Here is a 13,562-nt window from a genome sequence, read left to right as displayed (position 1 = left end):
GCTTTAGACTGTATATCGTTGTTGTAGTAGTAGTAGTAGTAGTAGTAGTAGTAGTAGCAGTAGTAGTAGTAGTAGTAGTAGTAGCAGTAGTAGTAGTAGTAGTAGTAGTAGTAGTAGTAGTAGTAGTAGTAGTTAACTGCAATGGTAACCACCCCGCCACCGATCACAGGGTCTGCCCACCGTCCATAACCTCATTCGACGCGACCTAGGGTCGCTAGCTAGGCTATATTAGCCAAGGCCAACGAGATGGGCCACTGTAACATTCGAATTAATCAGATAAATATGGGTAGGAGCACGGTAGTTTTCCAAGAAGCCATAGATAGCTTAGATGCCGATATTATAGCCATACAGGAGCCGCCGAAGCTAGCGCAATGCAGAAGGATCCTGGATACGGCTAAAGGTGACTGGTTGCTCATCTCTGCTCAAAGTCCTAGTCGCACTGCTATACTCGTCAAGAAGTCGGTACCGTATAGAGTAGTACGTGGTCTGGTCGACTCTAGGGACTGGGTGATGATTGACATTCCTTGCAAGGGCACTCGCTACTCAGCTATCCGCCTAATTTCTGGATATTGTCCCTCGGATGGGCGCATCACTATGGAGCAGTGCCTTGCCGGTCTGTCAGACTTCATCGATGGCCATCACGTTATCCTCTGCTGCGATAGTAATGCGTGGAACAACTCGTGGGGCACACCGCCAAACGGGGGGTCCTATCAGCGCTGTCGAGGCCAAGTCCTCGAGGAATGGGCTGACGGCCTCAACTTGCAGCTCCTCAATGACCCAGACTCGCCACCAACATTTCGAAGTCACAGGACCGCTAGCGATGGCCCCGAGATCACGTCTCATACTGATGTCACACTGTGCTCCGAGCGGCTATCTCGAGATATTAGTTGGTGGAAGGTTGATTGGTCACACCGCATGTCAATGGTTTCCGATCACGCCACAATAACGACGGTCCTATCTTCTCGCCTTCAATGCCCCACTGCGCCTCCTTGGCATGGGAAAAGTTGGTTTGATGAGGAATTGTTTGCAGAGAGAATCTCCTCAGCTGTCCACGACTTCGCTGGCGTCAAGACCTCCATTGCACTCGAGTGGGATCAGGTCGTTGCTGTCACGGACGAATTATGCGAGACCTTAGCTCAAACTGTACAAGAATGCCGCCGTAGCTGCTACGGCGTAGCAAGCGAGCACGCCCGGAGTGGCCAGTATGGTGGACTCGTGAGCTGTATCTGCTTCGTGACAGAGTACGCTGGCTTCAGAAGAGATTGTAGAGGATACGAGGATCTTCGTATGTTCGTCCTGAACTACGTCCCCCTCTCGGAACCTCCGGAACTTGAAGCGGAAGCGCTGCCGGGAGCATGCTAGAGCCACACTTTCCCGGATAGAGGATCCACAGCGGGCCATAGCCACTCTGAAACTCGCGGCTGAGCGTGAGCCACTCATCTTTTGCAGCATTCTGTCCGCCTTCATTCATCATCGCCTGGTACCCCAGAGGCTGAAAAGTGGTTTCGTGGTGACGCTGCCTTGTGGAATAAAGTGGCCAGAGACATCATATAGTACATATCGTAGTAGTAGTAAATTGGAAGGACTGACTACCATATTGGATGGGTATTATAACTTGGAGTAGTCTTTGAATAGAATTAACTTATTAGGATAAGTTATACGCAGTGTTGGAAGATAGTTCTCTCTCCTCAGCTGAGCTCAGGAGTGTCATTGCTTATTGTGAAAGTTTATATATGAATTCGGATAGGAATGTTCAGAAACCAACAATCATTCTCCCTCACCAGATGCAAGTTGTGTTCGTGTTACCCTGTAACACTTATTTTTCATAACACTGTTACACAACAACATGAGATTCTTGAGTTACAAGCCCTCAGACTGTTTCGTGAAAAGTTGTAAGTAAAAGTGGAGGTTCGCAAATAACGGATAAGTGCAAGAAGAATACCTCTTCGAGGAGGGGTTCTCGCATAATAAGTGCGAGCCGCTTGTATACGAATGCCTTTCAATGAATCGCGATCATACCAAAATCACTGATCTCTGAATCTCATGGCTGGTTAGCGAGACTTGAGCGTCGCAACACACATATACTCGAGTATGTTGCATTCACCTGAAAAGGACGACTTCGCGGATGTCATGATGAGTGTTGAAGCTCACCGTAACCAGAAACTCCTCGCTTCAAATAGAAGTATCCATCTTGGCCCCAAGAGGATCCCCAAGAATTTCTGATAACAAAGTAACTGACAACAAGACAAAAAATACAGTAAACATTCACATTGTGTCATCTTACTCTTCTCCATTCTCGGTGCCATAACCAACCGCCACAACACCGTGATCAATAGTTCCATGACAGGTTTCTAAAACCCGTAATATTCTGTACACATCAGCATCGGGCGCAAATCTTACTAGACGAATACACTCCGGATTGGTAGAAGCGGAAATCGGGGTCCGAGGCATACATGGCGATGGAGACCGGAGCATCCGCCAGCGCTTTCATCAAGCCCTGCTCAGTCTGATCTAGCATGTGAAAGCCGGTAACCTCGCCAGCCTGTAAAAAGGATGATAGTACTGTTTAATGCAGATCTTACCGGGATGCCGTCGGACCGTTTCTCGAGAGAGACTTGACAGGCGTTGTTTTTAGCAATATAAGGATAGGTCGACTCTTGATCGAGGCCAGCTGACTTTATGTATGTATAAGCATTCTCCATGAGTCCTCCGCTACAACCCCTGAGAGAAAAATAGTGTGAAAGTTTCCTACTGGAAGTATACACAAGAGAATGCAATGAGAAAATGCAAGAGAATATGACATCAATATGCAATGAGGAACACATGCATGTGGTGCCACTTACTCATTCCCATAGCTGGAACTACAATCGATAAGCTGCTGCTCGGAGAGTGACAAGAGCTTACCCGTAGCGATGGCATACTGCGCCTCAAGAGCACCTGAAAATGGCACACACGAAAATCAAAGGCACACACATGCATGTCCAAGGGATTTACCGGTCGCGGAGAAAGCCCAGCAGCTTCCACAGGGCCCTTGATCCTTAATCGGGGTTAATACACCCTTACTTCTCCAATCCACTGAGGTTAGTAGCTGTGTGGTATCAGCTGACACAAAGAGGCTCAAGCTGGCATGTTCAGCTGGTCCTACCTTTAACAACCAACTTATCATCCCTCTTCATACTCATCTTCGAGCTTGTGCCGAGCTTCAGGGCGGCGAACTCCTCGTGTGTGAGGTCCGCATGCTCATTGACGCCCAGCTTGTAAGACAGATCTGCGCAGCTCGGCACTCGGCTCCCGGCGGACATGATGTTACTCACTTTTAGCGTTGACTTGTTCGATGTAATGGAGGTGGGCTCGAAAGATGGCATTCCTCTTGATTTCTTCCTCCTTGGACTCGTAATTCTTACCGAACCTGCAAAAACATCATAATACCTGATTATTCTGATTATCACCTTACTTATGCTGGAAACCCATAAAAGCCAAATCCACCGTTCCCTCCTCCAAGCACTTGACCAAAGGTAGGATTGAGAGAAGAAGAAATGAGATGATTATCATCATGTGAGGAGCAAAGCCTGCGGATAGTATTGCAGGAGTTGGACTTGGTATGCTTCCTAAGGGTGTTGTGCAACTCGAAGTTTGTAGTCGATGTGACGTGAAACAAAGAAAACTTCCCAGCGGTATAGCGTGTTTTCCGTCACGGAAAAATCGATCGATTCACGTGAACGCCACCTTAGTGCACAAATTACAGCAACCTGAAGATGTGGTCGTCCCTCCCAGGTGACTCAGCGAGACGAAAAGCGAAGGAGAGAGAAAGAGCCGGTGGTGATATCAGACAATCGCACCACACATGCCGCGGCAGTCGCAATCGGTAGTATCCCAAGACGTACAGTTTAAACTCAGCAGTTTTCAACTCGAGCACTTTTTTCTCATACAGCGCTCGGTGTAACACGCAATTGAGACGGCGTGATCGTGAACGCGTGATCGTGTGGGCCGCTGGCTTCCCCTCACATGGGTCTTATCGTGTCACTGTGCAACCTACGCCATTACTAGAATCCCGGGTCATTCTCTGCATATCTCACTTGCTTATCTTAGCTCTGCGAATCCCATGAAGCCAGTGCTGTAGTAATACTGCATGGAGCAATTGTGGGTATGAAGCGACGAGGAAGCTCAGCGTCCTCGGTACAGCGTGAAGTCGCTTCACGCTGTCCACATCTAGGGGAGTCACTCACGAATTCAATGATTTCCCATTAAGTTAATGGAAAATCATTTAATCGGAGGATGATAGGTTAATGGCATTAACCTAAGGGTGTTACATTTCTATATTGCACTTTTTTTGCACTTCGCAAATTGCACAATTTGCGCAAGTGCAATATCACTGCGTGCAAGATAGGCAATTTAGAAAAATTTTTGGTTTTGGGCCTAAAAATCATGGAAATCAACAGAAAATTTGATTCAAAATCAGATCTTTTTGGACAGTAAACGACGGTCAGCATGGTCTCCGTGTATAATGGAAGAATCTCCTGCTATAAAGTTAGTTTGGGCTGCGCTACAGACGCGGCAGCCGCTGCAGTGCGCGCTTTGATAAATTTCACTAGCACCCCGCATCGCTTCGCTCCGGGGAAGCCGTAACTCCTACGGAGGGGGGTTATAGTGCATTTTCTGCATAGTTTTTGCACTTGGTTTGTTATGAAAGTAAAGCGTGGACTCCACAGTGTGGAGTAATAGGTGAAGGTTTCGTTTGGGTAAAAGTGTACTCCCATACGATACGATCGCCAAATGGTTGCAAATTTGCACGAACCACTCCACAACATAGGGCGTATAGCCGATCCTGCGGTAACATAGGAATCATTTACTGCTATACCTTGAGCTTATCTACTTCAGGGGCTTTGCGAGTTGCCGCTTAACAGCAGTCGCCGAGAGGAAGAAGTCTAAGCGTTTCTCGAGGGCAAGAAGCGAGACCTTCCAACACATACAGATGCCGAGTTTCAACATCCCTGCCATACTTCCAGGTTGATGATGCGATGAAACAGGAAACATCTTTCCGATGACCATAGAGCTCTCTAGAGATCATCCTCTGTGCAGCATAGAGCAGCTCACCTGCGGCACGCCTTCTCCTTGAGCATCATCGGCTTGTATCGGGGGACCTTTGCCAGAGGTATCCGCCTCGGAGGAGGCATCCTGGAGAAGTATCGAGCCTCCTCTCGCAGCCGCACAAAACGTCTCACAGGATCTTCGAACAGCCCTAAAGGACCCATCTACCTCCATCACAATCCCATCGAGCTCTCACCGGTATTTCGAGGCTTCCCCCGTTGTTTATGATGCTTCATAAAACCTGGAGGACTTAGAAACCGAGCAGCCGTTATATAGCCCTTCGAACCGCCGAGAGCATTGGCCGCGACACAACTACTCCCAACCCATATTAGAGGTCCAATTCAAATGGCTCCATCGCAAGATTGAATCATTCTCACAAGATCCGTCTCCTGCTACTAGCCGCAGTGCTACACGATCCGCTCATAGATGCAGCCCGATTCCCTTATCTTCAGCGGCTAACTACACAAGAAGGAACCGCTCGGTCTACACACAAGAATCTGTACAGTGTCTTTAAGGCACTGTTTTACCGCGAGGAAGTGGCTTCGAGCAGCATTGATGTTGCATGTGGTTACCACATTGTGGTAGCGGCCGAATCTGAGATATAGTGTCCGAGATTAAATGTGCCCGGCTTACGAATGTTCGGATCAGAGGTGACCACCATGACGAACGTGTTGGGAGCAAAGCGATTAATTATGGCCTGAAAGTCGGAGTTGGAGAGGTCCAAAGAGTTCAAAGCAGCGTGGTGCTTGCTGAGTTCAAGATTCGTTTAGCGTTGGAACAACTCCAAGGCTGGCTCACTTGGCCCTCAGTTTGAACTGCTTCACAATATTTGATATCCTCTCGAACCGATGCGGGTCGGTCATGTGCTCCGCATTGTGATTGACAAAGACCAGGAAATTCCTGGCAGGAACGTAGACTCCTCAGACAAGACCACCTGACACTCCCATAGGCTTCCACATCGCGTACTCTCCGCCGACCTCGTCAGCTTCCACAGCACATGCGAGATTGGCAGGCTCTCTCTGCAGCTCTTCCATGTCGGGAATCAACGAATGAGCGCTCTCCCATCAAGCTCTGACCACCACACAAATTATAATATCTCTCTATCACCACACTTACCGATAGAGTGTCTCGTCCTAGATGCTTGCCTAGAAGATCTGAGTAGTTATACCAGCGAAATATGGCGGGAGAAGCTCAGAGTAACTGATGACAGCAAAACCCGTCGTGGGAGATTCTCAAGTTGGAACGACTACTACTATTTGAAGCGAGCCTCCCGCTCGTTCTCCGGCACGAGGTCAAATTTGTGGAGGAGGACGTGAACCTGGACCGTTAGCTTCATCATTGGTGTTTCACGGTGAAACTTCCACCCGTAATATGAAAAACACGAGTGAGAAATACATTCCAAGACTACTACATAACGCGAATATCGCGTTCTTAATCGAGATTACTCCACTTCCCGTAAAATGGGTGAAACTCTATTATTACGTTCAACTACTAGCTCGCGACCGAGGGCCTTCTCGTTCTGATTGTCGAAGTTTGTTTCCTCGAGACCATCGGATGGATTGAAATTGAGAATTTCGGAATTTCCGGATTTTCTATCGGGAAATTCAACTTCCCGATAGAGTCGCTACTGCATTGCGGGTAATGTGGTCCTTCTGGCTCTCGAAATAGTTCTCCATGAAGACGTCCGGTGCTCCGTAGTCCCACAAGGGCAAGGTCACATTGCCGAGGAACCTCAGATGACTGTGCTCCACCTAAGGCGAGATCGACCTCAGAGAACAACTGAGGGAAGATACGCCTCATTAACTGGTTGGTCGGATGCAGCCTATCGGTCTCCCGAGCTGAAAATCACAGACAGGATAAAGCGTCGCTGACCATCGCGAGGAATTAACAAAGTTGGAGGCCTGGAAGGGGCTTCTCGTAGTTCTAAGGTAATTTGCGAAGATGATGGACCACATGCTGGTCTTGCCCGCTCCTGCTCGTTCCATGAACAGGACCTCTTTCCCACTCGAGCTTGCACTGAGATTGTTGATCAGAGAGACCAATTACCTGTTGAATCTTGGCAAATAGTCATGAGAGGAACCGCGAGCCCAAAACTCTGCATCGTAGGGCGTGAGAATTTAGCGTCGACGACTCGAGACTCCCAAGACGAGAGTGTAGGATTGGACCCCGAGCCGTCATTCAGCAAAGGCTGGGTTTCCAAGTGTGCGCGAGATTGCCAATCAGTCTACGTCAGCGTTGCCACTAGTCTCAGATCAGTAGTCTTATTGTCTTGTATGTACCGGCAAGTGTCGGCAAGTGTGACGCCTGATGAGATCAGAAAGTTGACTCAATCAGTCGATGACAGACTGGAACGTGTCCTGACATGTCGTGGTGACGTGATGAAGTTAATCAAGGTTGCTCATTTTCCACTAGATAGGCCCAGCTAGTCGAGTTGCTTATTAAACGCGAACGTTGAAAAGTGCACAAGAAACTCCCACGCATTGTAGACACGAAACGGCCGAGAGATCTATAAATACAGGTATATCTTCACACCGAATACCAATATCAACAATAGCTTATTGTATCGTTAAGAAACGCAACTTTGATGTATGAAAAGTCTCAGGCTGAGACTCTCAGCGCCCATCCATTTGTTGGCTCCTCAGTTCGAAATCAATCGCAAGACTAAGCAGACTGAGACAAAATTGAAACACTCATCGTCCGCCTACGAGATATCCCCTGTTTTCAGAAGATAAGGTATCATCTGTTGTCAGATGAAAGTCGTTGTTAGGGCGTACGCGCTGGCATTGCCGTTGTGGTCTACAATATTTCGAAAGATTCATTGGCTGTACCCACGTACTCTCCAGCCGAAGTCTGTGCTTTGAGCTCTACCCGAGCATGGATACCAGGCGTGAAGTTAGAAGAGCGGGAGTCTCAGGGCCTTCCCTCGGCATTTGAGGTCATCAACCACGCATCTAATAAAATTCCTTTTCAGCCTGTTGCTCCAGCGTTGTTGCCGCCAACGGCGGATACCACGAGGAGCTTCACGATGTTGCTTTAACATTGTGATCAACAAACTGGTGCTGTAGAAAGGCGGTAACGGAATGTCATTATTCTCATGTTCACTGTGTCTATTGAAGGTCTCAGTGAATGTTGCGAGATAGAAGCCCGATTTCATTTTCAGGACGAGTTCTGATTCCGATAGAAGCCGCCCCCTGACTTTTTAATACAAGGCGACTCCAAAAGCGAAGAAAAAAGGTAAAGTTCATAAACAATCGTACCAGTGATAAGGCGAAGGGGGTAATGTGTTTCCGCGTACAGCGCGCAATGAAGGGGTGCGAATGCAAGAATCGTCTATTGTACTCACGATGAGAGACGATGGCCACTCAGCTGATGTCCTGAGGACATTGTCCTCCCGTTGATGGGATCAATACAAGGATCTATGAAAAAGACTTGGGTCTGCGTATAACAGTATCACGCAGACGTACAGGAAATAAGGTAAAGCGTCGAAAAGATTATTGATCCGTTTACCAGTAGGCTTTGTCTACTACGTAACTTTCGTAACGGAAGCAAAAGCGAGAGAGAGACGGTTCACATGACTGAGCTGCAGAGCGTTGATAATATTCATGAAAACTCAATGAAATGACTACGAATACTTTAACACTCGAGGAGTCGACGTCACCATATCGCCTGAAAAGGCTTGTAGAACTGGAGACAAACCGTTCAGAGTCACTCGACATACCCGCATAATAATAGGCTAATATGAAAAATAAAATAAAGACCAACAGATATCTGAATAGTGGTAGACAAAGCGACTGGTACGCTACGAGTTCCACTGACGAAAAAATACCAACTAATGGGAAGAAAGTTCTTTGTGTATTAATCTCAACGGGGTACCCTCTACCCAAACAGTCGGGTGGTCGAACTTACTATCGTACTCTATGTCGGACAAGTCACCTCGCTTCAGAGAGTTGTACGCCGGGCATTTGACAACAAAGCTTCTCACGAAGGCGGTCCACTTAGGATCTGGGATCCAGGTTCCCGGAGTCGTAGTAGGTATTTTGTAGAGCTGATCAGCCTCCTTAAGGACATCAAAGGTCACCCTGGTTGGTCTGATACCAAGCCCACAAAAGAACATAATCTCTACTGTTTGAGCATTGTTTGAGAATGTATACTTCAAATCCAGATAAGGTTTAGGCAAGTACGCGGTATATGAACCTTCGGGATCTCTGGATAAGGCGAGACCGACGAGTATGAGTTGACGAAGGCAGCCGAACATGGATTCGTTCAAGTAAGCTACCATAAACAATCTTATAATACTACTCTATACCAGGGATACAATCCAGTGCGTCGTACAATTACACTCAGAAGCCTAGCCCGCTCTCTGCGACACCACAATAGATCGGAGATGCGGAGGACATGGAGCACCTCCGACGTTCAATATTACGAAACGTAGCGAGTCCGCACGACACGTCACGTGTCACACGTGAGTGCACCAAACTGTACAGGTCATGGGTAATATACGCACACATGTCTTGACAGTGTCAGGAGTCGTGATCGGATAATCCATGACTTGCAAATGCGCCAAAGATCATATGTGGCCAGGACGGCATGGTGGGAACTGTGTTTTACTTGTTGTACACCGATACGGGCCCAGCGCATATCATCCGGGTCGGGTGGGTGTGGTTAAAGCACATCAGGCCAGTAGTGCATTGTTGCTCCACATGGAACCAAGGGATTGACAGGCTAACTTCCACGGGATTGTCGCACACGCATCTTGCACGCATGCTTGCGTATGCACGTGACGTGCAGAGCGTGTGCTCTGCGTTCCAGTTTTGCATACTCTCTCGTTACAGAGGTGATTTTACTACCGCAATGCTCCGCTAAACTTGCAAGAATAAAACAGGTTTTGTCTGTTGACCAAACTGAAATGAATATAAGAATGTCAGCTCTAGCCGAGAGAGTGACCCTTCAACTGTCTGCGTCTGCGTCATAGCATGTCTAAGCGGCTACCGTTTTAGCTTGTGGCCGCTATTGGTTCCTACTTGTGTGACAACACACGAGTGTGCTTGTGTGTACGTACACAATAGGGCGAGCGACATCAGAACCCGCACGCACAGGAGAACGAGGCTGCACTTGTTTGGAGCTCCTGTAGAGCGTGGGCCCACGAGAGTATCAGGACGATTGCGTGACTGCCCTTCTGCACGCTCCTTCCCTAAGTGAACCTATAACCATAACCCATCCACCCGTTAACGACGAGCTTGCCATTTTCTGGACCTAAGTCCATCATCACGGATTACTCTACTACGGTTTCGTTGGATGCTTGGATTTGTTGTAGACCTGTGTGAGCGAGACTCTCCTAGGGATTTAAGGCGAGCGAGAATCACAGTGGTTGATGATCCTAACCGTTTCAGGCGAGCGAGATTTACAACTGATAACCTTTGTGCGTAGAAGCTAGATTACGTTGGTATAAGCACTTGTGGAGTGCTCCACTTATTGCTTAAGTGTATCTGTATTACTTTGAGGCTATATCCGTGAGGTAATTAATCACTGTATTGATAAACCTAACCCATTATCTGTAGCGAGACGGGTATTGAGTTATTATAGTACTTGGTTCGGCACAGGGAGCCCGCGCAGTACATGAACCTAAGAGTCAAGCAACAAATAGTAGCAGCTCCTTGTTTATCTGATTGGGCCTGGTCTGGTCCTCTTTTGGTGCGTTTACACTCTGAATCTCTAGAGAGTTTGTGCTACAGAAGACAGCTACCAACGTCATTGAGAACGGAGGAAATGGTTATGACTATATTGAACGACGGTGCTACTGTTAGGGATGACAATGAGTTTACTCTTTATCGGGTGGAGTAACGTTCTTTAAATGATGTTAAATCTTGAATCTCGGCCAATGAAGAAGAGGAAGAGCTCCTGCTTGATCCCGTGCCTCAAGATAATGAAGAAGGTTATATGGGAGAGGAAGCAAGAGAAGACGGTGCTTCCTTCGTAGAAGATCCTTCAATTAAGCGTCGTTATGGAATACGGGAGCCTGCGTCAAAACGTAGCCACTGTGAAGCACTCTTCCTCACAGACTGCCAGATCAACTGTTATCGCCTGCATGAGAATGTGCAACCCTCTGGTCAAAGGCCTGAGAGATCAAGAACCCGAACTAAGGAATTGGTTTCAGTACCACAAGGTCAAGCTCAAGCATGTAGTTACTAATCTTTTACAGTGCTGATGCTGTTACTCATGGAGTTTGTCATGATGTAGTGACCTCAGCTGATATCTGTTATGTAGCCAATTGTTGGGTAGATGCAGATTGCATCGGTGAAGCCCCTTGGGGCCCTACGGTCTTCTCTTACTTCAAATATGAAGAAGTCGAAGACCTTGACGAAGATGACATTAAGATCGTGAAGGAACTGCCCAAGGGACTAGACCCCTATATTGGTGAAGATCATGATGAGATCTGTATTCTACGCCTCGAAGGTGAATCTGATGATGATTCCTTCGATCTGGTAATCGCCAGGCATCGTTACTGGATTCCAGTAACTCGAAGGTATTCGTCGTTGGACGACTCGGGCTATCAATACAAAATATGAGCCCGCTCTTATCAAGATAGCTGGATTAGTTTGGTTAAATTCAAACAGTCTGACTCTATCGAGATACGTGGTATTCGGTCTGTGCTTGAGGGCACAAGTGAGGCTCCTTGCCAAATATCTGGCAAGAAACGACGTCATATTTCAGCCTCTCTTATTATCTGCCCCAAAACTGACGTTGTGGTTGGAAAAGTCGTCAAGGCCGTTCTGCTAACATGGTCAATCAAGTGGTTATCCCGTCGGATGGCTCTTTGGTGAACCTACTTGGTAGCCGATAAAAAAACTTGGTGGTCACGAGCATAGTGATACCTGCGAATGCAATGTTCGCATACGTATAAGATACCTTGATGGCATCAAGATTTCAAGGCTAAATCTCATGCCTTGCAAGTTGCAAGTTGCAACAAATAATCTGGATCTCTATTGGTTCTGCTCAGCTCATATGGATCGCGTTTGCAGTGTGGGAAATGACGTACGACTCGTGCGATTCCTGAGGAATCGCACCATCTCGTACGGTACGAGATGGTAACTTACCATTGGTAAAGTATGGACAATAATACGCTACTTCAACTGTTGATGATCAACATCCTCGATTGACATAGTGCGATTCATCATCGAAAGCACATCGTCACTGGAGTCTCCAGTCTGGAGATTCTTAAGGGGTCGGATAACTTTGGTTGGATAATATTCTTAACGGAATCTACATTTCTACGGTTGAATTGAATCTCCTATTGCGGTTTTCGTCCGAGCCAGATGGCTCGCGGAAACCGCCTCCATTCCCCCTCACGAAAATATCCTTTAGGGGATAGACCTACGATTCGCGGACCGGCAAGATTCGTCATTAAAAGCCTCTCAGCGCCGTTGTTATTCTGTGAGCTTCACTAAAAAGGTTCGAAGTAGTGTGTTTGATGGGATGTATCGGAAATGAATTGATCACTGATGAGCGATTCAAACTTCTGGACTGTGGACGACTTCCTTACTCTTCTAGCAGCAGGCCTATCTTGTTCACGGGAATGAAAACCCTGGTCCTCGAATTCGGCGTGGGAGTTGCCACGCGACTTGCCGCGCCATGCCATGGCATGGCCGCTATGGCATGCCGCGTGAGCACGTTGTAGGATTCGGGAGTGCCTGATTCTACAACATCAAAACCCGAATCCCGCATCGGGACAGATATGAACTAAGTGATGATTCTAGTGCTCAGATTAGATAACACAGCCAAGAGAGACCTTAGTATAAGTGGTGAGGGTGGAGTGACAATGAGGAGTGCTAGCAGCTGGAACAGCCAGTGGCTGTCAGCCACCAACTACCACCAGCAGCGCCGATCTAGCTATGAATTACGTGTAGCACGCAAGTGAAATTACTGCGCAAGATCACACTACAAGCAGATTGGAAGGTCCCACGAAAGCTCCAGCAGTGGACTTCCATAGTGGAAGTTCCACTGCTGCGAGAGATCTCCGAGCTATCGAGATCAATTGAAATGACGATGAGTCCTCCTTCTCTTGTAGATTCCTTATCGAATACTTGCCTAGCTCTGTTGTCAATCATCAATACGCGCAGGAACAGATTCGTAGGCAACTCATATAAACTAGGATTCGAGCGTATAAGTTAGATGCGTGCGGGACCATCGTGTCGCAAATATTTGACGCACGATGTGAAACACTCGATACGATTCGTAAGGTATTTGCCAGTCAAGCTAGAGTCTAGCTGCTAGACTAGATCCCAATACAACTTCTTTGACTACTCGAACGTCTCAACGGAACTAAGTCCCGTTGATACGTTCGAGTGGTCGATGAAGCAACTAAATGATTTGCTCTCATGCTAGTCATGTACGCCATCTTCTAGAAGGCATATGCTCGTAGCTCAAACATTCACCGTCAATGATTCACGCTGTGCTTGCATACGTGAATGAGTCAC

At 47.5% G+C, this 13,562-nt stretch overlaps 5 protein-coding genes across 5 annotated transcripts in view; all 5 read right to left on the bottom strand.

Moving 5' to 3' along the window:
• The window catches only part of Pmar_PMAR005467 (thiolproteinase SmTP1, putative), a gene marked incomplete at both ends in the record, with an annotated part of 1,254 nt that extends 1,067 nt beyond the window's left edge, over positions 1–187 (bottom strand). The window contains one exon of the mRNA XM_002782181.1: positions 181–187. Coding sequence (XP_002782227.1) covers positions 181–187 — 7 coding nt within the window. The remainder of the gene's footprint in view (positions 1–180) is intronic.
• A 1,864-nt stretch (positions 188–2,051) lies between these two features.
• Pmar_PMAR005466 (cathepsin L, putative) lies at positions 2,052–3,555 on the bottom strand (the record flags this gene model as incomplete). The annotated part of the gene is made up of 10 exons (XM_002782180.1): positions 2,052–2,104; positions 2,152–2,234; positions 2,285–2,351; positions 2,401–2,542; positions 2,583–2,721; positions 2,844–2,937; positions 2,995–3,102; positions 3,146–3,268; positions 3,315–3,409; positions 3,455–3,555. 10 exons carry the CDS (start codon positions 3,553–3,555, stop codon positions 2,052–2,054), a joined length of 1,005 nt encoding a protein of 334 aa, XP_002782226.1.
• A 1,314-nt stretch (positions 3,556–4,869) lies between these two features.
• Positions 4,870–5,262, bottom strand: Pmar_PMAR005465 (hypothetical protein; the record flags this gene model as incomplete). Its single annotated transcript, XM_002782179.1, has 2 exons — positions 4,870–4,956; positions 5,095–5,262. The coding sequence occupies 2 exons, from the start codon at positions 5,260–5,262 to the stop codon at positions 4,870–4,872; spliced, it is 255 nt and encodes an 84-aa protein (XP_002782225.1).
• Positions 5,263–5,508: 246 nt separating this feature from the next.
• On the bottom strand, positions 5,509–6,122 carry Pmar_PMAR005464 (hypothetical protein; the record flags this gene model as incomplete). The annotated part of the gene is made up of 4 exons (XM_002782178.1): positions 5,509–5,547; positions 5,592–5,682; positions 5,887–5,988; positions 6,055–6,122. The coding sequence occupies 4 exons, from the start codon at positions 6,120–6,122 to the stop codon at positions 5,509–5,511; spliced, it is 300 nt and encodes a 99-aa protein (XP_002782224.1).
• Positions 6,123–6,716: 594 nt separating this feature from the next.
• On the bottom strand, positions 6,717–7,104 carry Pmar_PMAR005463 (conserved hypothetical protein; the record flags this gene model as incomplete). Its single annotated transcript, XM_002782177.1, has 2 exons — positions 6,717–6,839; positions 6,978–7,104. Coding segments are annotated over 2 exons (250 nt in total), but the record flags the coding sequence as incomplete, so codon positions are not given.
• Positions 7,105–13,562: the final 6,458 nt, after the last annotated feature.

This window comes from Perkinsus marinus (genome assembly GCF_000006405.1).
Source record: "Perkinsus marinus ATCC 50983 genomic scaffold scf_1104296939964, whole genome shotgun sequence".
NCBI lineage: Eukaryota > Perkinsozoa > Perkinsida > Perkinsidae > Perkinsus > Perkinsus marinus.
Note: the sequence above shows the minus strand (reverse complement) of the source record. Positions and strands in the feature narration are given on the sequence as shown.